The 24,806-nt window shown below is 51.1% G+C and overlaps 2 protein-coding genes across 5 annotated transcripts in view; both read left to right on the plus strand.

Annotated features, from left to right (window-relative positions):
* The window catches only part of mcc (MCC regulator of WNT signaling pathway), an 89,691-nt gene that overhangs the window by 33,587 nt on the left and 31,298 nt on the right, over window positions 1-24,806 (plus strand). For all 4 annotated transcript variants that reach the window (XM_064307965.1, XM_064307966.1, XM_064307969.1 and 1 more), the window contains 4 exons: window positions 8,913-9,026; window positions 14,296-14,438; window positions 19,045-19,187; window positions 22,480-22,643. In XM_064307965.1, the coding sequence (XP_064164035.1) occupies window positions 8,913-9,026; window positions 14,296-14,438; window positions 19,045-19,187; window positions 22,480-22,643 (564 nt within the window). The remainder of the gene's footprint in view (window positions 1-8,912; window positions 9,027-14,295; window positions 14,439-19,044; window positions 19,188-22,479; window positions 22,644-24,806) is intronic.
* LOC135239860 (protein Red-like) lies at window positions 2,783-7,489 on the plus strand (the record flags this gene model as incomplete). The annotated part of the gene is made up of 4 exons (XM_064308846.1): window positions 2,783-3,597; window positions 5,592-5,597; window positions 5,769-5,864; window positions 7,415-7,489. Coding segments are annotated over exons 1-4 (312 nt in total), but the record flags the coding sequence as incomplete, so codon positions are not given.

The raw sequence follows: 24,806 nt of genomic DNA on the forward strand, positions 1-24,806 counted from the left end.
CCTGCTGCTCGTTCCTCCTCTTTTCCCTTTCGTTAGAACGCTAAGTGTGTTTTTTGGGGTTTAAATGTGTGACACCTCTGTGCGGAGAGGAAATTATGTGTTGGGTGAGGAATGCGAGTTATGCAGCACGCTGATGTCCTGCCAGGAGCCGGCTAGCCTCTCCCCCGTCCCGCGGCCCCGGGCCGGCTAGCCTCTCCCCCGTCCCGCTGCCCCGCTGCCCCGGGCTGGGGTTACGCGGGTGGTGCTCGCTCGCTGCTCGCTGCTCGGGGGGTGCGTCTCGCGCTTTTTGGTCCGGGTGGTTTTAAGCGGGTCCGGCCGAACGTAGCCTGGGGGGGGTAAGCCGCTCAGTGTTGATGTGTGTGAGAGAGAGAGAGAGAGAGCGAGGGCAGTGGAGGGGTTGCTGTGGCTGCAGGTGGTCTGTTAGGGCTGCGTTTTCCTGGCTAGCGTCTGATTGGCTGCTGCTATGAGAGCGGTTTGTGAGACCGCGGTGCTGTTGGGTTGGGATACGGGGCGCTTGGGAGGAGTCTGTGTACTCGGTGTGTGAGCGTAGGGTTGCGCGGGCGCTCGTTCTGATCCGAATCTGCGGTGTGTTAGAGGAGCGCTCTGTCCCAGCTCGGAGCGTCCCGTCCAGCGGGGGGCATTCTTTTCGCCGGTCACCTTTGGATAACCACCGCCGCTTTCCTGAAACAGACCGAGAAAGCAGTGAAAGCAGAGTAAATTGCTCTGGTGAATGCGAGGCATCAATTGTAAAGCGCTTTGGATAAAAGCGCTATATAAATGCAGTCCATTTACCATTTACCTTTGACCCTCCGCCCCCTCTTCCCCCCCACCAAGGCTGGTGGCTGACGGCCATTTCAAGTCTGCCTGGCCTGGAGCCCCCGCCATCTCTGACCCGTTGTTCCTGCACCCGTTGTTCCCCCCCCCGCAGAGATTGGGTTTCGGGTTGCCAGGTTTGGGTTTCTGTTCCTGTACGACTGAGTGAGGCGACGGTCAGACCCGCCTCACAATCGGGGTCCGGCCCACACCCTGATTACCCTGCCCCCCCCCCCCCACGGGAAGGAAATGGGGGGGGCTGGAGGCGTGGGGTGGGGGGGGGTACTCTAAAGCCTCATCACAATGAGTGCTGAAATCACCCAGCGTCTGTAAAACCAGAGATGGCCAATGAGTCGGCAGCCAAAAGTGAAGTGCAAAGAGGGGGAGCGCGTAGCACAAGGTTTAGGTGTGCCGTCTGACTGGGGGGGGGGTGTTCAGCCAGAAGATTTGGGTCGGGGGTAAGAATGGAGTTTCACGCAGGGGTGGAGGGTGTAGCAGGAGATTTGGGGGGTGGGGTGGGGGTAAAAGCGGAGTTGAACACCGGGGCAAGTCTGTTTCCTGTAGACACATTCCAGCTCAGGACAAATGGGACATGCAGTGAAACAAAGACGACATTGCTCGGGGGGGGGTGGGGGGTGGGGGGTGGGGGGGGGTGGGGGGTGACGTGGTCAGGGAGCGCAGGGGCGTAGCAGCGTCTCCACAGGGGCTGCCGTGTGCGTACGTTTGAGAAGTGAACGTGTTGCCGCTCGAGGTGAACGCGCAGGTTACCGAGGAGCCGGTGAGATGTGCGTTCTGTGTGAGGTCATCAGGGGTCATGTTCTCTTTCTTTCTTTTTTCTTCCCTCCTACACTGACTTTTACAAGCGCTGCTAGCTTGTTTGCCTAAGCTTGTGTTTGTGCGTTTAGTGCCGGTTTATGTCCTCTCGCCTAATTTCTTCGAAGAGGCCCTGTTACACATCCCTGTTCCTGTCCACCTCTGGATCCGTGTCAGTATGGGTTAGTCTGTGCACATCTGCTTTCAGTGCTTTAAACACACATCCTGATAATTTGTTGGGTTTTTTTTTTTTAATTGTTCATATCTCCATCAATAAAAATTAATTTGGCAGTTAATTTTAATTACATCATCATACAAAAGCATTATGTTGCTGTTACTTAAGGAAATAGCATTTGGTCTATCCACACATATAGTGTGTCTTACACTTTTAGAACTGCAGCACAGTCCGTTTATACCACTTGGTATTTTGCTGGAGCGATTCAGGCCATGCCCACAGCTCCTCCCATTGATTCTGTTGGCCTGATACAGCTGTGGAACTCCACATCGCCGTGGAGATTCGCGGTGCTGGGCTGATGAGGTGGAAAGTGCTAGCCTTCGCGTATTTAGTGCCACCATTAGCGATGAGCCACCCCCACCTCCCCACCCCCCCAGAGCTGCCCGTGGCCATGCCCACAGCTCCTCCCATTGATTCTGTTGGCCTGATACAGCTGTGGAACATCACAAGCAGGGGGAGGGGCCAGAGTGTGACAAGGGCCGGCCCCCAGGGTGGGGGGGGGGGCGGAGTCTGACCAAGAGGGTCCATGGCTTTAACGTGATTATGACCCCCCTGGGGAAATGAGAATGACGTCACACCGCGGTGCTTCAGCGGGAGTGTGGCCTGTTCTCTCAGGTCATCGCATAAAAGAAAAACGTTTCATTAATAAAACAACTGCACATTGATGGAGCTTTTGTTTTAGTTTCTGTTTTTTTTTTTTTTTAAAGTAGGTTGTGGGTGTGTGTGTGTGTTTGTGTGTGTGTGTGAATGAGTGTGAATGAGTGTGTACGAAATGAGTATTGTATCTTACTGAACCTGTGTTTTGTAGTTGTCCAGTGACCATGATCTGCACTTTTGTACGTCGCTTTGGATAAAAGCGTCTGCTAACTAAATGTAATGTAATGTGAGCGTGTGCACGTATGACTGTGTGTGTGTGTGTGTGTGTGTGTGTGTGTGTGTGTGTGTGTGTGTGTGTATGTGTGTGTGAACGCAACGCTAACCTTCCGCCTCCGCTAGCTTGACGGCTATAACGAAGACCCCCTACAGCAGCGCAGACCGAATCTTGGCGCTCCCACGCTGTGAAGCTTCAAAATAGCGGCCTGCAAAAAAAACAAAAAAAAAACCAGTGGTTTTAGCGGAGTGGTGGAGGGGGATGCTGCCTCGAAAGAGAATTTATCAGACAAGCAGACACTGTTGCCTCTAATGCATTCAATTAGCCCGGTGCTGAATGGGTCCCATGTGACGCGCTCGTCTCTGGCAGGCCGCCGGCTGCAGCTGAATTAGATAAATGAATCCCATCTTTCTGCCTCCTGCAGAAAACTTATTTGTTTTGGTGCCGGTGAGATTGGAACGCTCGCGTTCCCCCTTTGCAGAATTGGTTAGGTGGGGAACTGAAACATCGAATTTAACTGGCCAATTTAGTTGGTACGGCCCCCCCCCCCCCCAGACTGGTTAGTTCACTGGATGGCATATCCCTGCTGATTCTGTAGTCATTGGAGGTTTTTTGGAAAACCTAAAACATGATGCCCCCCCCCCCACCTTTCTCTCCAATTTAAAATGTCTAATGCCATTTATCACTCACTGCTGCAATCTGCACTATCAGTTTAAGAGAGAAGACCAGCATGTGCTCTTCTCCAACGCATGTTTTAATCACACCACAGCTCACCAATTGGGCTCACATGGACATGAGTCAGAGGAAGACACTTAATGTGCAGCTCAACAGGATGATGTCCAACAATGACAATGGAGAACAATTTTGATACCAGACTGTGGGGCCCATCCATGCACTAGAACAGAGCCTTAACAGATACCAGCGTAGGCCATTGCATGAACAGTGCCTTAACAGATACCAGACCATGGGGCCCATCCATGCACTAGAACAGAGCCTTACAGATCAGTCGAGGCTCCATGCACTAGAACTGCTTAACGATACAGGGGACCCATCCATGCACTAGAACAAGCCTAACGATACGTCGTAGCCATCATGCCTAGAACAGAGCCTTAACAGATACCAGATTGTGGTGCCCAACCATGCGCCAGAACAGTGCAAATCTGATTATAGACCAGCACTCTCGGTCTGACATGACTTGCTGTATGAATACAAGTACAGTTCGCTAACTGATACGCAACATTGCTTTTTAGCCTTCCCTTTAAAAAAATCTAATGCAAGTCTTTCAAAAGTGAATTGAAATTTTGAAGAGAGTGCTTCACTGGGTCTGGTATTTTAATTTTCAGCATCAATGGTTTTTTTTATTTTTTATTTTTTAGTGTCAGAGACGAGAGCGTAGAGCTTGTGATGGGCTTGTCTCTTGGCCAGGACTGTTCAGCTCGAAGCACGTCTGACGTTGCGTTCTGTTTGGTGTGCTCTTCTGTTATCTCCTGCTTCATGGGATATGGATTTATAATAGCAGAAGTTGCCTTCAGTGGCCACACCCCCCCTCCCCCCTTCCCTCCAAAAAAACCTTCTTTTTGAGGGCAGTCATGTGGCATTAGCTCACCTTGAATAAACAGAGCAGTAGTGCGCCTCCAGGTGTCCCCTGTCCCATCTGGTTGGTGCTGTCTGCCTCCTCTTACCGTGCAGAGGAAGGACCCCGGCGGCATGAGACAGAACGGCAAAGGGGCACCAATAGAGCTGTCTTAAGAACTGCCTGTCTGAAATGAAGCCTCAGTCTCCTGCTAGTGCACAAACAACTGTGAGATTGGAAACAAGACTGCCCCTTCCCCAGATGGATAATGGACATACAGTAATGGGACTGTAATATAATTTACCTTGAGGGGGTCGGGAGTAGGGGATGGCTCCAATTCCCCCCCCCCTTCCGCAGCTCCCCATTGGTCAGTTCATCCACTCTGCCCCACACGCTTACCGGCCTGCTCAGGGTGGTTTATGCCCTCCTGGGGACGTCTGGCGCTGGGTGTGTAGGGGATTTAAGGGGTTCAGCAGAATAAAGATTGATATTTTAAGCACAGTAGCCCCGCCCCCCCCCCCGGCACCTCCCTCTCAGCCGCTCATTGGCCGGTGTCTGGCACCGCGCTGGCCGCCCCAGACGGTAAACCGGTTGGCTGATATATTCACCGCTGGACTTTAAACGGCTGAGTGTCATACGGTCCGTTTTATTTCAGGCGGAGCGGGGCGCGGGAAAGGCCCGTCTTCTCGTCCCGGGGTAACTTTAAAGATGCTGGAACACGCGCCCTCGTGGAAGTCGTTTTAGGCACGCCGCAGCAAGGCGCCCGCGGTTTCACCACACAGCTCCTGTGATTGAGACAGCAGGTGACTCATTCCGAAGGGTTTAATGTACTGTGGGACTATATGAAAACCCTTTTTAAAAAAAATAATTTTACCGAAGCATGTCTGTAATTTTTCCTGAGTGCCCACGCAGACATGTGCGGTAGCAGCTGAGGTGTGTGCGTTTTGGTGTTCGGCCATATATTCTCAGGATGATTTCAGTGATGTGTTTGCCCCTCCGACTCAACCACCGACCGGACGGTGTGCGGAACGTGGAAGAGGAGCGATTATGGTTCTGACGGAAACGGGTTCGATCGTTAACGTGAGGACACAGACGGATGCGTGTGCTTTGTGTGCTTACGCGCGGATGTGCTCCTCATTACGAGGTCGGGCTCCTCCGCACGCGTCGGCCATCTCACACGTTTAAGGAAGGGATCTGCGGCTGGGGAGGATTTAACCTTCAGTCTTTTTACGGCGTACGGGCGCTTGTGTGAGCCTCGTAAGCCCTTGAGCCTCGTTCTCGTTCAGGGAAAGGTACGCAAACGCACCACTGGCTTCAGTGAGACCCTGGAACGGGCTGGTTCGGTTGGCCGGGATGGCAGTGTTGCATGGCACGCCTGCAGAAACCCATCTTCCTCTCTCTTCCTCTCTCTGTACAACAGCCAAACCCCCAGCTGGGGTCCTCCATTGTTGGGCCCCCAGCAGATACCCCCAGCGGTCAGGCCCCCAGCAGATACCCCCAGCGGTCAGGCCCCCAACAGATACCCCCAGCGGTCAGGCCCCCAGCAGATACCCCCAGCGGTCAGGCCTCCAGCAGTTAACCCCCCCCCCCCCCCCCTCCAGCAGTTATGCTCTTCAGCAGTTGGGTCCAGAGCAGTTGGGCCTGCCTCAGATTACTGCCTCTGAAATGAAGACTCACTTTTCCTGGTTTATTTTTGGCAGTAATGCGTCCTTTGGCATCACTAATACATTTCCCTTCCCCTCTTTCATGTCTTTTTTTAAGTCCTCTTTTAGTTTTTTGAGGGAGGTTAAGAACAAAACAAAAATCAATGGCTCAGAATCCGAGCAGACTTTGGGTCTCAGCCCAGACCCTGACAGGCTCTTGACACTCTGCGCCAAAAGAACAACGGGCCTTATTCTTTTATTCATGCGGTTCAGATGTGCTCACTTTATCCTTGGCTGCCCCGCCCCGCGTTTAATTCAAAGCGGCTCCCAGGACTGGAGTGGGGGACGGAGCAGGAAGCGATCCGTCACCTCTAATTAATTTACATCCAGCCCAAAGCAGAAAGCCTTTTCATAGACGGCCTTAATATAGGTCGGCCATTAATAAATTATTCACATTTCAGATGCCGTTAATATCTGCAGAGGAGGTTGTCTGAGGTAACAGGATGGGCTAACTCTGGTGCTCTCTACAGTTGGGTCCATTTGGTATTTTGAGGTTAAGGCCCCCCCCGCCTCTTGTACCCCCCGGAAATGACCTGGCCTTTTTAGAACTTGCCCTAAGAGGAAGAGCATCTCTGTTCACACGTTCCTCGCCATAGAGGCGTGGGCCTGGGTCATGCGCCTTGATTTTGTGAGCAGCGGGGTCACATTTCTGGCTGCGGGGGTGGGATGGGGGGTGGGGGGGCCCAGTGGCAGTTCCCTCTTTTGTTTTCTGGCACTTTCTCCCACATCGTTGCATGGACACAGGCCCTGCGTTTTGAAGGAGGGGACGTGTATGGGGTGAGTTATGGAAAGTTCTGGAAAGTGTCCCCCTGTTTTTTCATGCGCTGTGCTAAACTGAGCTGCGTCGAATGTCAGGCGCTGAGTTTCCTACCGGATTGCGAAATCATTCGCCGATGACACGCATCGATAGTTCGGATTTCTGGTGCTGCCACGCTGTGGTTGATGTCTCATGAACCATAACTCTTAAACCACGGCTGGCGTGATCTTTAATTAATCTGCTTTGCGGTACGTTTCATTAGTAAGGCCTTTGTGGTTGTGGTTGATGTCTCATGAACTATAACTCTTGAACCACGGCTGTCGTGATCTTTAATTGATCTACTTTGCGGTACGTTTCATTAGTAAACCCTTGGCGAGCAACGCGGGGCCTTGGCGGTTTGCTGCCTGGGTATTGTGATAGATTCTCGGGCGGGTTTGTGGTGGAGGAACGCTAGCCTGGATCTGCTCAGTGAGTCAGTGGAGTGGAGCTGGGGTCTGGGGGGGTATTCCTGGCGAGGAGCAGTGTGTGGTTTGAGCCCACGCGCCGGGGACTGTGGAGCCGGAGGCAGCAGGAGTGAGTGAGTGAGAGAGAGAGAGGAGAGAGAGGAGAGAGAGAGAGAGAGAGAGGGAGAGATCCAAGAGAGAGAGAGAGAGAGAGAGAGAGAGAGAGAGAGAGAGAGAGAGAGAGAGAGGAGAGAGACAGAGACGAGAAGAGAAGAGACAGAGAGAGAAGAGAGAGAGAGAGAGAGAGAGAGAGAGAGAGAGAGAGAGAGAGAGAGAGAGAGAGAGAGAGAGACAGAGAGAGAGAGACAGAGAGACAGAGACAGAGACAGAGACAGAGACAGAGACAGAGACAGATCCAAGAGAGAGAGAGAGAGAGAGGGAGAGATCCAAGAGAGAGATCTCGGCTACCCGCCGCGGAGGAGAGCGTTTTGGCGCGGCGAATGTTGACTCACTCGAGTGCAGTATGCTTCCAGCACAGGGCCAACGTGGAACTGTGTGTCTGTGTGTCTGTGTGTCTGTGTCTGTGTGTGTGTGTGTGCGTGTGTGTGCGTGTGCTGTGTGTGCTGTGCGTGTGTGTGTGTGTGTGTCTGTGTGTTCAGTGAATGTGTATGCTAGTACAATGCTAGTACATGCACAGTGTTCTGTGTGTGCATTGGTTCCTTTAATGTGAGTTCAGACGTCATGAAGGTGTGGTATTTTTTTGACTAGTAAAATGGACATTCTATGTTATACATAATGAGGGACAGTTGTGTAGGCAGTCACAGTTAGCGAGCAGGTGTGTAGACAGTCATAGATATGCATTATGTACAAGTGTGGGAACAGTCACAGTTATGCGTTAGGTGCAGGTGTGTAGACAGTCACAGTTAGGTGCAGGTGTATAGACAGTCACAGTTAGGTACAGGTGTACAGTCATAGTTAGGTGCAGGTGTATAGACAGTCATAGTTAGGTACAGGTGTACAGTCACAGTTAGGTGCAGGTGTATAGACAGTCACAGTTAGGTACAGGTGTATAGACAGTCACAGTTAGGTGCAGGTATATAGACAGTCACAGTTAGGTACAGGTGTACAGTCACAGTTAGGTACAGGTGTACAGTCAGTTAGTCAGGTAGTATAGACAGTCATCAGTTAGGTACAGGTGTGTAGACAGTCACAGTAGTGCAGTTATGCAGTAGTGTAGACAGGTTACAGTCACAGTTAGGTGCAGGTGTGACAGTCACAGTTAGGTGCAGGTGTATAGACAGTCACAGTTAGGTACAGGTGTACAGTCACAGTTAGGTACAGGTGTGTAGACAGTCACAGTTAGGTACAGGTGTACAGTCACAGTTAGGTGCAGGTGTATAGACAGTCACAGTTAGGTGCAGGTGTATAGACAGTCACAGTTAGGTGCAGGTGTATAGACAGTCACAGTTAGGTGCAGGTATATAGACAGTCACAGTTAGGTACAGGTGTGTAGACAGTCACAGTTAGGTGCAGGTGTATAGACAGTCACAGTTAGGTACAGGTGTACAGTCACAGTTAGGTACAGGTGTATAGACAGTCACAGTTAGGTACAGGTGTACAGTCACAGTTAGGTGCAGGTATATAGTCAGTCACAGTCACAGTGAGATGCAGGTCTAATCCTTGGTTCCTCTCTGGTCTCTGCAGCTCCACCTGGCAGCCCTGGCCTCGCTGAAGGGGGACGTGGTGGAGCTGAACAAGCGTCTTCTGCAGAGCGAGCGGGAGAGGGACCAGCTGGAGAAGAGGCTGGCCAAGGCTCAGGTGAGTCCCCCTGCGGGGCCCAGCGCCCCTTCGAAAATTACCCATGTAAAATAAATAAAATGACACCCTACTGTCAAGTGAGACTCAATTGAGAGGGAGTGTTGAATTATCCTGAGCATTAACAACACAAAGGTTTAATGTTAATAAGATGACGCGATGTGTTCCAGTTGTGGCTTTGAGAACGACCCAGTTGTCGGTTGCCATTTTATACTTGGTTTTTGGACACTGCTGTTTTTGCCTGAACCTGTCTTTGTCAAAACAAAGGTTCTCAGCAGTGCTTTTAAACAGTCTGACATGTTACTGCACCGCCTGGGGAAAAATCAGTTGCAAAATATCCTGGCATTAAGGTAAATTTGTCTTGGCCAAGCCCGAAACTGCCTGAAAGGCTATTTCCTGTTGTCTTGTTAAATATTGTCCCACCTGAATGAAATTGGTTCCACGTTTCCCTTGGTTTCGATGTTAGAAATGAGCCGTGCCAGTCCCGCTCTCCCATCTATTCCGATAAAAAGGCAGGTCGGTCTCGGGAATGCTTGGCACGCGCGAGCGTATCCCATATGCCACGTCTAATGGGAATCGTCAGTATCCATGCCAACCGTGCGGAATGTGTCAGCTTTGTGGCGCTGTCTGTGTGAGGGTAGAGCTGTGTGTGTGTGTGTCTGTGTTTGTGTATATGTATGAGTGCGTGTGTGTCTTTGTTTGTGTGTGGTTGTGTGTGTGTGTGTGTGTGTGTGTGTGTGTGTGTGTGTGTGGTTGTGTGTGTGTGTGGACTTGTGTGTGTCTATGTGCACAGTTGGCGATGCAGGCTCATGATAGCGCGCATTACACATGAAGCTCTGCAGCCGCGGCGTGTTGCAGGCGTGTTTGTTCAGGAGAGCGGACGTTTGAGACCCTGGGCCTCGGGGCTTCCTGCTCTGATCCAAACTGCAGCAGAACTGCACCTTTAAAAAAACCAAAAAAAAAACGATTGTTTGTTCTCTTGCAGTCCCTCTGTGTTCATTAAAAGCTCCGCTCCAGGCATAGCTGGCACACGGGCATCTTGCTTTCAGTAACTGACGACGTTTGAGCCTAAAAGGAATTACCCCACCCCCCCCGCCCCCCCATGGAAGATTACCCAGAATCCTCAGTGGCGGCCTGTTTGTTGCATGGCTGTTAGCAGTTCCTCAGGCAGTTATTTGCGGCGATAGAGACGGGGTTCATTAGGGCAAAGGAGGCAATAAGTAAAAACTGGCGCTTAACTCCGTACAGGGCTCAGCCAGGGCAAGCTCTTGGCTGGGCTCATGAACAGGAAGCATTTCGCTCACCGCCATTAAATACACTTGTCTGTGACCTTTGACCCCATTGAGAGACTAAATGCTGGGCTGGCTCATAAATCTGTTGCCTGCACGTGCGTTACCTCAAGAGTGTGGTTTAAAGACCAGTTTGAGCAAACGGTTGGGGGGTGGGGGTGGGGGGGATACTCTAGCCAGGATGTTCATCTACTGGACCCTATCACTTTCAGCGGGAGAAAAACCTTTTTGATGTTTTGGGGTTTTCTTTTCCCTTTTACAGGGTAACTTTTCCCCCGTGGGCAGCCAGTTTAAGTGGGAGGGGAATGGTCAACCGGCGTCTCGCTCCGAATGCATTTCACAGTTACTTGTGACCCTCGGCTGCACGTACGCTGGCCAGACTGTCTCCGCCGATCTTTCTCGCATAAGAAACAGAATGGCTGTCGCGTTCCACGCCCATGTCTCTTTTCCCAGGAGGTGAATGTTGTGGGATACCTTTTCCACGCTGGCGCTAGGTGTTTCACCCCCGCCGTGGCATTCCACAGCCGAACGGCTAATTGCTTTCTCCCAGCACCACGGTGTGTGTGTGTGTGTGGGGGAGAGTATGTGTGTGTGTGTGTGTGTGTGTGTGTGCGAGTGTGCGAGTGAGTGTGCGAGTGAGTGTGCGAGTGAGTGTGCGAGTGTGCGAGTGTGCGAGCGAGTGAGCGAGTGAGCGAGTGTGCGAGTGAGCGAGTGTGCGAGTGAGCGAGTGAGTGAGTGAGTGTGTACATGTCTATGTGCAGGTCCAGTGTTTGCATCCTCTTTTTTGGGTGTTTGTAGTATAATGAATAATGTTGAAGCCCTAGAGTGGCAGTGTGGCTGAGGCCTGTACAGGCAAGGAGAACCCCTCTCCTACCCCTGTACTTCGTCTAAAATGCTTTTGACACCCCTGGGGTGTGGGGGGGGTTTATCGCAATATGAATGGGGGTCCCTGTGTCTGCAGGTCACGGGGTCTCGGACGACCTCTTGGCCTGTGTCATGTGGCCATATTGGCTGAATGGTGTCATTGAAGGAGCGGACGGGTCGCTCGCCTACGTGTGTGCACCCTCAGGCCACTCCGCCCCCCCCCCCCGGCCCCCTCCCCCCCAGCACCACACCGTTCCCATCGCAGGAGTCGTGAACAAAGCGTGGACTGTTGGCGCCTGCGATCTGTGCCAGAATGCACACGCCACCTGAACCTGTCATCACCTGAACTCTGCGGTCCTCATAAACGCGGGCGAGGGGGGAGAGACAAAGCCTCGCGTATTTACAGTACTCTTTCCTAACATGCCCGCCCCCTTTAATTCACTTCTCGGGGCTCGTGGACTCGTGGCCCGCGAGATGTTCAGGACGCGCGCTCTTTCCCGCCGCTGGAGGAGCGGTAACGGTCTGGCCTCCCGCTGTGTCGTTTGGTTTGGCCGAGGCCCAGTTCTCCTGACGGGGAGGCGAAACGGAGGTGACTGGGGGGGGGGGGCTGGTGAATGAAGAGCATTGTGTTCCACTCTGACTCCTAATCAGAGGGGGAAAACCCTGCTGGAAAGAAGTTCTCTCGTTTGACGTGGAATTGTTTTTTTTTTGTTTTTTTAAACTCACGCATTTTCTAACGGCGTCTGGTGCCTGCAGTTGGGACGCCCTTGTGTGGCCACTTTCCACATCGAAAATCCTCTCCCTCTGTCCGGCCCTGGCAAACGCACTGTCTGCCCCAGGCCTTTCCGGGAAGCATATCACCCCCCCCCTCCCCCCTCCTTTCCCTCCTGTAACGCCCGGAGCACGCTGCGGAGTCGATACCGAGGGGCTCCGATAACGCTGCCCTCAGACCCGAGCCCAGAGCCGGAATGTCTGCCGCAGATAATCACACGCAGGCCCGGGGTTCCGCTTACACAGGAACACAGGAAGTCTCCCCACCGGAGGAGCCCGAAGAGAGGCGGCGTCTGGGTAGCTCCGCCCCCTCTCCAGCTGCAGGCCGGGTCGTTTATGCACGCCAGACGTGCAGATGGGGGGATTCCTGGAATGATGGGGAAATTATGTTCTCCTTTCTCTCCTCTCCTAACCAAGCCGGACCAGGAAAACTGCACAGAGATCTTAGGAACTGTGGGGAGATCTTAGGAACTGTGGAGAGATCTTAGGAACTGCAGGGAGATCTTAGGAACTGCAGGGAGATCTTAGGAACTGTGGGGAGATCTTAGGAACTGTCGGGAGATCTTAGGAACTGTGGGGAGATCTTAGGAACTATGGGGAGATCTTAGGAACTGTGGGGAGATCTTAGGAACTGCAGGGAGATCTTAGGAACTGAGGAGAGATCTTAGGAACTGCAGGGAGATATTTTAGGAACTGCTGGGAGATCTTAGGAACTGAGGAGAGATCTTAGGAACTGCTGAGAGACTTTAGGAACTGTGGGGAGATCAGAATGTAATAGTCCTTCTTTTGCTTCAGGCCTTTTTAGGTGTAAGTAGTATTTCTTGCCAGTGAGCAGTTGTCTCTGCAAAGTAAAGCAGTTTCAAAAGCCGCGCCGTGAGTACTGACCAGTGTACTTTGTCCTAAATTTTTTATTATTTTTAAAAATACAAATGATCATTTCTGTTGACCAACAGACTCAGTGAAAGGAAAAAGAGTAATGTTCGATCTGTGTAAAACGGCAAATGAAGCAGGTTTTGCGGAGATTATGCCCCAGGTTCAGCGGCCAATGAGATATTCATACCAGCCAATCAAATACCAGTTACTTTTGTTCAAGGCTATTTGCCTAGCAGCCCCCAAATATGTCTCTCTCCCAAAAATATGCACCCTTTTATCTGTGAGATGCAAAAAAAAAAAAAAGAAGATAATTCCTTTGCATCACAGGAGTAATGTGAAAAAGCCTGCATCTACTGTACACTGCGTTAGCAAACTTCCCACTAGCAACGGAATGCAAAGTAATAGCTGTTCAGATTTTATCCATTTTGTTTGCACGCATACACAATGCGTATTATTCCTACATTGTTCTATAAATAGCAGATATGAGCAGAAAACAGTTTGGACCTTATGCGCATTTTTAACAAAAAAATGATAATCTGGCCCCCAAAGGAAAAGTGATGCGAAGAACCGCGAACGCGAGGAGAGGATAATTGCCATTCCGGAAACGATCCATAAACTGTTCTTATCAACTGATCTGTCATTCGCGAATAGAGGGCGGGAGGCAGGGGTCTGATTTAATCCTGCCTGTAGGTCAGGAACGGAACAGACGGGCAATTTATGAAAAATAATTTCACATGCGATTCGTTTTGAAATGTTTCCTGTTTTCCGAGGCGAAACATAATGTCCTTTGGATTCATTCCATTGTTTTATTTATTTATTTTTTATTGTTGTTTTTTTTTTGTTTTTTTTTGCGATCGATCTCTTGCTAAATTAATTCAAAGTGCGCTGCAATTCTATAGGGGCAAATTGCCGTAACTAATGCAGTCATTAATCTGAGCCAAAGACCGCAAGCTTTGTCTGCGAGGGCCCCTCTTGTCTCCGTGGCGATTCACTGATGGTGCTCAGATTCTGCTGAGGGAGACAGAGATATGGCAGTCATCAGCACCACAGCAAAAACAGGAGGGCCTGTAGTGTGTGTGTGTGTGTGTGTGGTACTGGTGTGTGTGTACATCTGCGGTACTGATGTGTGTGTGTGTGTGTGTGTGTGTGTGTGTATCTGCGGTACTGATGTGTGTGTAAATCTGCGGCACTGATGTGTGTGTGTGTGTGTCTGCGGTACTGATGTGTGTGTGTAAATCTGCGGTATTGATGTGCGTGTGTGTGTGTGTGTATATCTGCGGCACTGATGTGTGTGTGTGTGTGTCTGCGGTACTGATGTGTGTGTGTGTGTGTCTGCGGTACTGATGTGTGTGTGTGTGTATCTGCGGTACTGATGAGTGTGTGTGTGTGTGTGCGTGTGTGTGCGTGTGCGTATCTGCGGTACTGATGTGCGTTTGTGTGTGTGTGTGTGTGTGTGTGTGTGTGTGTTCCTGCAGTGTGAGCAGTCCCATCTGATGCGGGAGCATGAGGACGTGCAGGAGAGAACGACGTTGCGCTATGAGGAGAGGATCACTGAGCTGCACAGCATCATCGCCGAGCTCAACAAGAAGATAGACCTGCTGCAGGGCTCCGCCATCAGGTCAGAACCTCCACCTGCTTACACCACCCGCCCCCAGGTCACAACCCCCACCTCCTACACCCTCACCCTCACCATCACCTTCCACCAGGTCAGAGCCCCCACCTCCTACACCACCCGCCATCAGGTCAGAGCCCCCACCCGCCTACACCACCCGCCATCAGGTCAGAGCCTCTACCTCCTACACCACCCGCCACCAGGTCAGAACCTCCACCCGCTTACACCACCCGCCATCAGGTCAGAGCCCCCACCTCCCTACACCACCCGCCTTCAGGTCAGAACCCCCACTCCTACACCACCCCCCCAGGTCAGAACCCCACCCTCCTACACCACCCACCATCAGGTCAGAGCCCCCACCTCCTACACCCTCACCCTCACCATCACCTTCCACCAGGTCAGAACCTCCACCTCCTACACCACCCGCCATCAGGTCAGAACCCCCACCTCCCTACACCACCCGCCATCACGTCAGAGCCCCCACCTCCTACACCACCCGCCATCAGGTCAGAACCTCCACCTCCTACACCACCCGCCATCAGGTCAGAACCCCCACCTCCCTACACCACCCGCCATCAGGTCAGAGCCCCCACCTCCTACACCACCCGCCATCAGGTCAGAACCCCCACCCTCCTACACCACCCGCCATCAGGTCAGAGCCCCCACCTCCTACACCACCCGCCATCAGGTCAGAACCTCCACCCGCCTACACCACCCGCCACCAGGTCAGAACCTCTACCCGCTTACACCACCCGCCATCAGGTCAGAACCCCCACCTCCCTACACCACCCGCCATCAGGTCAGAACCCCCACCTCCTACACCACCCCCCAGGTCAGAACCCCCACCCTCACACCACCCACCATCAGGTCAGAGCCCCCACCTCCTACCCTCACCTCACCATCACCTTCCACCAGGTCAGAACCTCCACCCCTACACCACCCGCCATCAGGTCAGAACCCCCACCTCCTACACCACCCCATCAGGTCAGAGCCCCACCTCCTACACCACCCGCCATCAGGTCAGAACCTCCACCTCCTACACCACCCGCCATCAGGTCAGAACCCCCACCCCCCTACACCACCCGCCATCAGGTCAGAGCCCCCACCTCCTACACCACCCGCCACCAGGTCAGAACCTCCACCTCCTACACCACCCGCCATCAGGTCAGAACCCCACCTCCTACACCACCCGCCATCAGGTCAGAGCCTCCACCTCCTACACCACCCGCCCCAGGTCAGAACCCCCACCCCCTACACCACCCGCCATCAGGTCAGAACCCCCACCTCCTACACCACCCGCCATCAGGTCAGAGCCCCCACCTCCTACACCCTCACCCTCACCATCACCTTCCACCAGGTCAGAACCTCCACCTCCTACACCACCCGCCATCAGGTCACAACCCCCACCTCCTACACCACCCGCCATCAGGTCACAACCCCCACCTCCTACACCACCCGCCACCAGGTCAGAACCCCCACCCTCCTACACCACCCGCCATCAGGTCAGAGCCGCCACCTCCTACACCACCCGCCATCAGTCAGAGCCCCCATCTGCTACACCACCCGCTATCGTTTAGAACCCCACCTCCTACACCACCCGCCATCAGGTCAGAACCCCCACCCAGCCCAAGCTGAAGATAGGGTTGCCTTCTCTCCCCACGCCCCAAACCCCCCCAACCCCCCCCCCCCCCCACCCCCGCCCCAAAAAGAGAGAAAAAATCTCTAGTGACTTTAACTGTGGATGTTCTAGAATATGCCCTTTAAATGTTATAACAGATTTCTTTTTGTATTTGGAATAAAAAAATAACTGGACTCACATTTAAATTATAGTGTGCTTCACTCTGGTTCATAGACAGCTATTCATAATAAAGGTCATAACAAAATTTATTCAAAGCACACATGAAATCTTTCAGCAATCTGAATCTGAATGTCAGGACAAATACGATTTTGGCCTGTATTGAAGATCGGTCAAGATCCGCAATACGCAGCGTGACAAGACCTGTATTTATGGCTGAGATTTTTATTTTTAAAAAGTAGTTTTGGCTCGCCTTCTGACTTTTCGGGTTTGTATTAGATGTGAGACGTGCGTGTGAGAGCAGGCTGTGCAGAGAGTGCGGTTAAGACTGGGGTCCTGCGGAGGGTCTGGTTCTGAATACGGGGTTTAATTAACGCGGGCCGTCTGTTCTACTGAAACGCCGTCGACACGGCCCCTCGGCAGGGGGGTGCAGGGTCACCGCTGTGCTCCTTTCCGCCGTCTGTCCCTGTTAATGAATCGCTCCCAAACCGGGGGGCTCCGCGCACGTCAAACAGCCCTCTCTGTGAGGAGAGATGCGTCAAGAACAACGACGACAACAAAAAAACGCTAGGATTTTTCCATTTGAGAGTACGGTGTGCGCGCGTGCGTGCGTGCGCGTGTGCGTGTGCGTGTTTGTGTTTGTGTGTGTGTGTGTGTGTGTGGGGTGTGTGTGTGTGTGTGTGTGTGAGTGTTAGAGTGTGTTAGAGTGTGTTAGAGTGTGTGTGAGTGTGTGTGTGTGTGTGAGTGTTAGAGTGTGTTAGAGTGTGTTAGAGTGTGTTAGAGTGTGTGTGTGTGTGTGCGCGTGTGTGTGTGTGTGTGTGTGTGTGTGTGAGTGTTAGAGTGTGTTAGAGTGTGTTAGAGTGTGTGAGTGTGTGTGTGTGTGGAGTGTTAGAGTGTGTTGGTGTGTTAGGTGTGTAGAGTGTGTGTGTGAGTGCGCGTGTGTGGTGTGTGTGTGTGTGTGTGAGTGTGGTGTGAGTGTTAGAGTGTGTTAGAGTGTGTTAGAGTGTGTGTGAGTGTGTGTGTGTGTGTGAGTGTTAGAGTGTGTTAGAGTGTGTTAGAGTGTGTTAGAGTGTGTGTGTGTGTGTGCGCGTGTGTGTGTGTGCGCGTCCGGTTGGGTCGACTCGAGCGCTCCAGAGGCGGGACGTACGAGGTAATGCTCAACCTGTCCCCGTGTCACGGCCTGGCTCCAGTTTCACTCCCGCGTGATTTATTGCCCGGGTAACAAATTTAACTTATGCCGTTCTTAACTTCGGAGGGGAGAGGGAGAGAGAGAGCGTAATAATTTCTCCCCTTTTTCAATTACAAATATTGACTCTGGGTTTCTGGCGTCAGAAAGCGCCGGTTGGAGCCCTCTGATTTATGAGCTTTGCAGAATCGCCACGGCACACGACTGCCCTCTGAACAGGAAACTCCCCCCCCCCCCCACCCCCACCCAACACCCCCCCACCCGCCCGAGTCTTCGGGTGAGTGAAATATTTAAATAGGGCCCAGGGAGGGAACGGGGGGTTGATTGTTTACCGCAAAATGAAAACGGTCGATGAGGAGAAAGTCGGAAGTGCTTCGCCTCGCAATTCGTTTTCGCACGCCAAAGCGTTTTCTCTCGCGAACGCTGGACGCGCTGAAATGACACTTTTGACAGATGGGGCCTTGCTTTGAGTGCCAAGTGCTTCGGAAACTCGCATTACTACATGCTAACTCGTGCGCCGCAATCGAAAAATGATCTACGTCCAGAACGTTAACTGACTTTTTTAAGCATGTGTATTACACGGCATCGGAAATGTGCATTATTAAATAATGAGTTTCTCCATTTATTGTTTTCATTTTGTTTGCAAGCGCACGTGTAACGAGGGGAGAATCGCAGGAGTGTAAATTTCAGCCGATGAATTCGGTCAGTACATTGAACTTGTGGACTTGAAAGAGCCACAATTGCGCCTTAGGGTATGGAGTCCAGGCCTGTCAGCTAATTACGGTGATTAATATGTTATTACTTGATCTTCTTATTGGCAGTAGTTGACTAATCTACCAGTGAACCGTTTCATATTGAATAACAATGCCGCAGCAGAATGAGTCCAGATAGTGTAATTATTTTAAGTGGACACTTGTATAATATGTGCTCGTCTATGTGTGCTATAAATTTTGAGGCTCAATAACCTGCTATGTTGGGTGGTTGCCATTTCTGCCAATTGTGGGTTTAAAAGATTGATGGATTTTTGTAAGCACATGTTGACTTGCTCATTTGTTTCAGTCTTCACAATACATTTTTCAATAAACACAATTTACATGTCATGTACTAATAATAATGCTTCTATGGCTCTAGGCATGGTTCAGAGGTTTAGCCTAACATTTTCAGTGTGTTAGGTTTGTCTTTTGGAGATGACTGTACTCTGGTAGGATTTTGGAGGCCGTTTGTATAAATTTGAATCTCAAGTACAGGGAACATTTTTACTGAATTTTAATTCCAATGGTGTAATGATAACTAAGAACTCATATCTAAACATGTATGCATCAGGTCAAGGTACATGCATATTCATAATAAAATTAGCATATGTTTTCAGGGAAACTCAGGACAGTTATGACAAGCCTATATTTTCATATTCAACTCTGCTGTGTTCAAGGACTGTTGAATAATGCAAAAATCACAAAAACTTTTTTTTAATGGGGGCAAACATTTTTTAATGTTCCAAAAAAATATTTACAAAATAAATACAGCAGTGACTCTGAATATCAATATACGAGGAAAAGTAACAGGAGTCTCAAGGCAGTCTCTTCTTTTGGTAAGCCACTCAGTGACTTTTGACCTTTGACCTCTTGCCTCAGGGAGGAGGATGAGTTCTCAGAGCTTCGTTCCGACCTCAGCCACAGCCAGCCTGAGGCCAACGAGGACGGGCACAGCGTGGACCAGGACCAGAACTCTGTGTCCATGCCGGAGAACCAGTCCACTATGGTCACTGCGGACATGGGTGAGACCAGCCCCCCCCCCATCCTGAGCGGGTAGTGAGCATCCTGGAAGCACAAGTCATTAATAGAACACCTAGGACCTTCATAAAGACAACTTCTCTCGAAATAGGAGGTCGTTTTGTTTCATTAGGCAACTTTTGTGGTCATGTGATGTTTTGAATAAACTTTGTTAGTTTAGGAGCCATGAAATGTTGACTGTACTCCACTAATGAGGGAAAAAATAGTATTTACGCATCACGCTCAAAAATGTCAAAAAAAAAAAACGGAGGTATCAGGTTTTTTTAATGATGTGCAAAATTAGGGCAGCCATCCCAGGTATGGCCCGTTAATTAAGCAAACAGCATCCCAACATGCATTGGGTCCTGTGCAAAAATGATGGACAGGCATGTTAGCCTGTGATCATGGTTACCGTGGATGCGCAAGGAGACCTTAGTGACTTTTTAAATGGGGCGATTGTTGGAGTGGCTTTGAAAGAGGGGTGATGGTTGGAGAGGAGTGGCTTTTGAAAGAGGGGTGATTGTTGGAGAGGAGTGATTGTTGGAGGGGAGTGGCTTTTGAAAGGGGTGATTGTTGGAGAGGAGCGATTGTTGGAGGGGAGTGGCTTTTGAAAGAGGGGTGATTGTTGGAGAGGAGTGATTGTTGGAGGGGAGTGGCTTTTGAAAGGGGTGATTGTTGGAGAGGAGTGATTGTTGGAGGGGAGTGGCTTTGAAAGAGGGGTGATTGTTGGAGAGGAGTGATTGTTGGAGGGGAGTGGCTTTTGAAAGGGGTGATTGTTGGAGAGGAGTGATTGTTGGAGGGGAGTGGCTTTGAAAGAGGGGTGATTGTTGGAGAGGAGTGGCTTTGAAAGAGGGGTGATTGTTGGAGGGGAGTGGCTTTGAAAGAGGGGTGATTGTTGGAGAGGAGTGGCTTTTGAAAGAGGGGTGATTGTTGGAGAGGAGTGGCTTTTGAAAGAGTGGTGATTGTTGTAGGGGAGTGGCTTTTGAAAGGGGTGATTGTTGGAGAGGAGTGATGGTTGGAGGGGAGTGGCTTTTGAAAGGGGTGATTGTTGGAGAGGAGTGATTGTTGGAGGGGAGTGGCTTTTGAAAGAGGGGTGATTGTTGGAGAGGAGTGATGGTTGCAGAGGAGTGTCTGTGAAAGAGGGGTGATTGTTGGAGAGGAGTGGCTTTTGAAAGAGGGGTGATTGTTGGAGAGGAGTGATGATTGCAGAGGAGTGTCTGTGAAAGAGGGGTGATTGTTGGAGAGGAGTGGCTTTTGAAAGAGGGGTGATTGTTGGAGAGGAGTGATGATTGCAGAGGAGTGTCTGTGAAAGAGGGGTGATTGTTGGAGAGGAGTGGCTTTTGAAAGAGGGGTGATTGTTGGAGAGGAGTGATGATTGCAGAGGAGTGTCTGTGAAAGAGGGGTGATTGTTGGAGAGGAGTGATGATTGCAGAGGAGTGTCTGTGAAAGAGGGGTGATTGTTGGAGAGGAGTGGCTTTTGAAAGAGGGGTGATTGTTGGAGAGGAGTGATGATTGCAGAGGAGTGTCTGTGAAAGAGGGGTGATTGTTGGAGAGGAGTGGCTTTTGAAAGAGGGGTGATTGTTGGAGAGGAGTGATGATTGCAGAGGAGTGTCTGTGAAAGAGGGGTGATTGTTGGAGAGGAGTGATGATTGCAGAGGAGTGTCTGTGAAAGAGGGGTGATTGTTGGAGAGGAGTGATGATTGCAGAGGAGTGTCTGTGAAAGAGCGGTCATGGCTGACACACGTTTGGTGGGGTGAGGGCAGTGACGTGGTGACTAAGCTGGTGTGTCTGAGGTGATGTCAGCACGGAGCTCTGAGGGACCAGCACGGTCGGTGAATGGATCGTAACCGCGGGTAACCGCTTGTCCCCGGGACCGTGGCGTCTGCTCGTGAACTTCGACCGCAGGGCGAAGGAGGGGAGGGGGACGAGGCTCGGACGCCTGTAATTTATAACCTGGGGCTGCGTGTGCATCCACTTTAATCTAAAAGAGTGCTGACCCGGGACCCTGTTAAGTGCTTTTACATTCGTTTATGACATTTCGTTTGTGTGCATCGGCTGTGCTTCGCCACGAAAGCCTGTGACCTCCGCCGTGACCTCTGCGCAGCCACGCTGAGAGGCATTGGGGCTGCCTGTTTGCCGGTGTGTGACTTTTATTTTAATTATCATCTCTGTGATGATGTACGAAACGTGTTTTCGGTCTCGGAAAACTGGTTGAAACCATTCAGAACGACCTTTGTGCGTTTCTTGGTATTATCTTCAGCCTACGCTGCATAATTTCTTAGGGAGCCATTATCGTTATAGTATCTTTATTTCCCGGTCTATAGCCCTGGATCTTCGCTTTCTCTGGCAATGTTCTGCATTCTTGATGGCTCTGTAGAGGGCGCTTTTGAATTGTACTTGCAGGGTTGGTTAATTACCACATCCACTCAGATTTTTAATTGCATTTGCATTTGCATTGTTTGGAAAATATGCAATTAATTATTCTCTGCCCCCTCTAAGGTCAAGGCGAGAGCGCTCTTTAAAAATCTGCCACGGCAAATTTGCATTTTAATACGCTGTAGTAAGGTTTGTTTGCGTAGGCAATCAGTGACCTTATTGGACATGACAGCAGTAAATTGGCCACGATTCCTGGGCATGATTTTTGGGCCTTTTCAACGTGCTTCCTTTGAAGCCAGGCTGTTTTTTCATAAAGCAGGGACTTCAGACCCATTCAGACTGAAGCCTGCGAGGGCACCTTGGGTACTCCTCTACACCAGTTAATTCCAGTTCCCACGAACGGTCCTTGTTTCTTAGTGTTACCCTCAGCTCTTTGACCCTCGGGCTTGACGGGGTTCAGGGGTCGAAGGTCACAGATCCGGCGGGAAAGCATGCTAGCAGTATATGGTGTCTGAACCTCTTGACTGCTTGTTCTGACTGTTAGCTGTGGCTATGTGCTGGTAGGAACGTAAACCTGTTGATCCCAATGGTGTTACCTGTGTTAACAAATGTCATGTTAAATCTGCTTGATGGTAATGCACTTATTTATTTATTTAATTTTTTTTAGAAGGGGACAACAAGGTGTACAACAAAACGCATGTCTTAGAAATAACGAGAGAAGTTGTATTATATCAGATTTTAGCTAAAAGGTCATTTCCATCTATAGTCCCTGGGCAAGTAAATGTAAGCATGAATATGATAATACAAAATTTTGAAATATACTACAAATAACAACCAAACGCATAGCGGCCAGAACAGCACTCAAAGTTAATGCATGCCTTTCTGATTTAAAAAGTGCCCGTGTTGGTGCCCCCCCCCCAGATAACTGCAGTGACCTGAACTCGGAGCTGCAGCGGGTGCTGACGGGGCTGGAGAGCGTGGTGTGCGGGCGCAAGAAGAGCACCTGCAGCCTGTCCGTCGCCGAGGTGGACCGCCACATCGAGCAGCTCACCACCGCCAGCGAGCACTGCGACCTGGCCATCAAGGTACCGGCGCCCCTCTCGGGCCCCGCCCCCTGCGTTGTGTGTGTGTGTACGCGTATGTGTGTGTGCGCGCGTGCATGCATCTTTGTGTGCTCATGACCGAGCCTGGAAAATGAAAGCCGAAGTAAAAGAGCGTGAAATAAAATGGCTGAGCGGTGGAGAAATGGCTGTGCTGCAGTGCGCTGAGTAATCCTGGAGCGTTCAGCGTTCAGCGCGCGCCTGCTCACCCGCCGACGATAACGAGGGCATCGGAGCCGAGTCCGCCTGCCCGCCCCCTCCCTCCCTCCTTCCCTCCTTCCTTCCCCTTCCCCTTATTTCCTGCACACACACACAGGTCTAATCAGTGGCACAGGCCCCTGCCGCTCCGCTCAGGAGCCGGAATGGCGGCATTTTCCGTGAATATCAGAGGCTTTCGGGCCCAGGTCCATCGCATTCCCCTTCTGCGCGTTAATCCCGTTTAGTGGTCAGAAAATGAGGGCTTCCCCCGACGCTCGGGGAGTGAGATTATTGGGGAGCGAGAGGGGTTCGCAAAAAAAAAAAAAAAAAAGAGGGCCTGATCCCGCTCTTCTGAGCCGACGGAGTGAAGTGTTTTCGGGGTAACCCACGCGTGAAGGCTCGACGCGCGGCCTTATTATTAGACATTGAGCCGACTGTCACTCACAGCCAAGAGCTACTTCTACATTTCTGCATTTCTTCACACTCCGGCGGCAAACGGGCATGGTGCATGATGGGTAACCGGCAGTGTGGTGCTCTGGACGAACCCCCCCCCAATCCCCATGCGGCAGCGTGGCATAATGGCTTGTGGGGGGAGCCGGGCTTGTTCGTCTGAGTTCGTCTGAGTTTGCAGTTTTTTGATTCCCAGCAGCGGGGGAATAGCACTGCTGTTATACCCTTGAGCTACGCGCTAAACCTGACTCAGTAATTGCCCAGCTGTATAAATGGATTCGCTGTAAAAATGCGAGCAGTGGAAGTCGCTCTGGAGAGGAGCACCTGCTAAATGCATGGAAATGTCAGTGGATGCGTATAAAAGATCTGCTGTCCGGAGTCAGGACCGTCCCTCTAGTTGAGCTTGCGTTCGCGTTGAGAAAGAGCTTATGGTTTTCAAGATGTTGACTTTTCCCTTGATGTGTGATGTAGGATGCTTTGCGATTCCTTGAGCCGGTAAATTAGGGATCTCTGGCAGCCGGTCCTTAACAGATTCCTCAGAAGAATCCACATGACTTTCCCCACATTTACTTTTTTTGTTTTTTTTTCTCGCTTAAATAAGCATTTAAGCCGAGTCTCTGTTTTTAAACACAGAACACGGTGTGGGGATTATGAAGGGTGATTGATGTGGATCTGGACTAATGGTGATGGGGCCCAGTTTTTGGCTGTCTCCAAGCTCACTAAAAAATCCAGTGAATTATGTTTCCTAACGGACAGACTTTTAAAGGGACGTGGCCCAGGATCCATGCCAGATCTCACCCCTTTGCTGAGGGGGGGAACTCCAATGATTTGCGATTCTTTGAATTCCGTCTCATAAAACTGACAGACTGTATCAGTTGATAGAAGGCGTTGTCTGAAACGCATCGATCACAGTTAACACTTGATTGATCACCTTTATCAGACTGCAGGCGTCCCGGAAATGGTTGTCCGGGAGTGAAAAGAATTCTTTAAATGTTACTGGTAAGAGAGGGGGGGGTGGTTGCAGGTTTCATTCTCTGTTCAAGCACTGTCTCTGTAGCCTTAGGAAAGCTACTTAACCCGAATAGCTTGTGTTAATATATGGCTGTAAAGATGGACTCTTTTGAAAAAATAATATTGATGAGCCGTAAAAACTGCTGGGGACACGAGCAGCCATTTCATTCCGGACTGTGGAAGCAGAGCTGTGATCTGCGTTTACGGGAAGAAGTGGCCCGGAACTCCCTTGCAGTGCGAAGTAATCACCGCCAGCGTCACCAACCACGTGAGAGAGAACTGTAATGGGGGTGGGGTCCTGCATTCCTGGAACACACCTGCCGACTCACGTCCTACTCGCCGATCTCCCTTTTGCACCCGAGCTGTGTTTCGGGTACCGTTCCCCAGCCTTTCTGAAGCACAGCGCTGCTCACGCCCTCCGGACGAAACTACAGACATCGACCCGAACCCAGCGCCGCGGTTCATCACCGAGCTCTTCCTTCTGTTACT

Source organism: Anguilla rostrata, chromosome 14 (genome assembly GCF_018555375.3).
Source record: "Anguilla rostrata isolate EN2019 chromosome 14, ASM1855537v3, whole genome shotgun sequence".
Taxonomy (NCBI): Eukaryota; Metazoa; Chordata; class Actinopteri; order Anguilliformes; family Anguillidae; genus Anguilla; species Anguilla rostrata.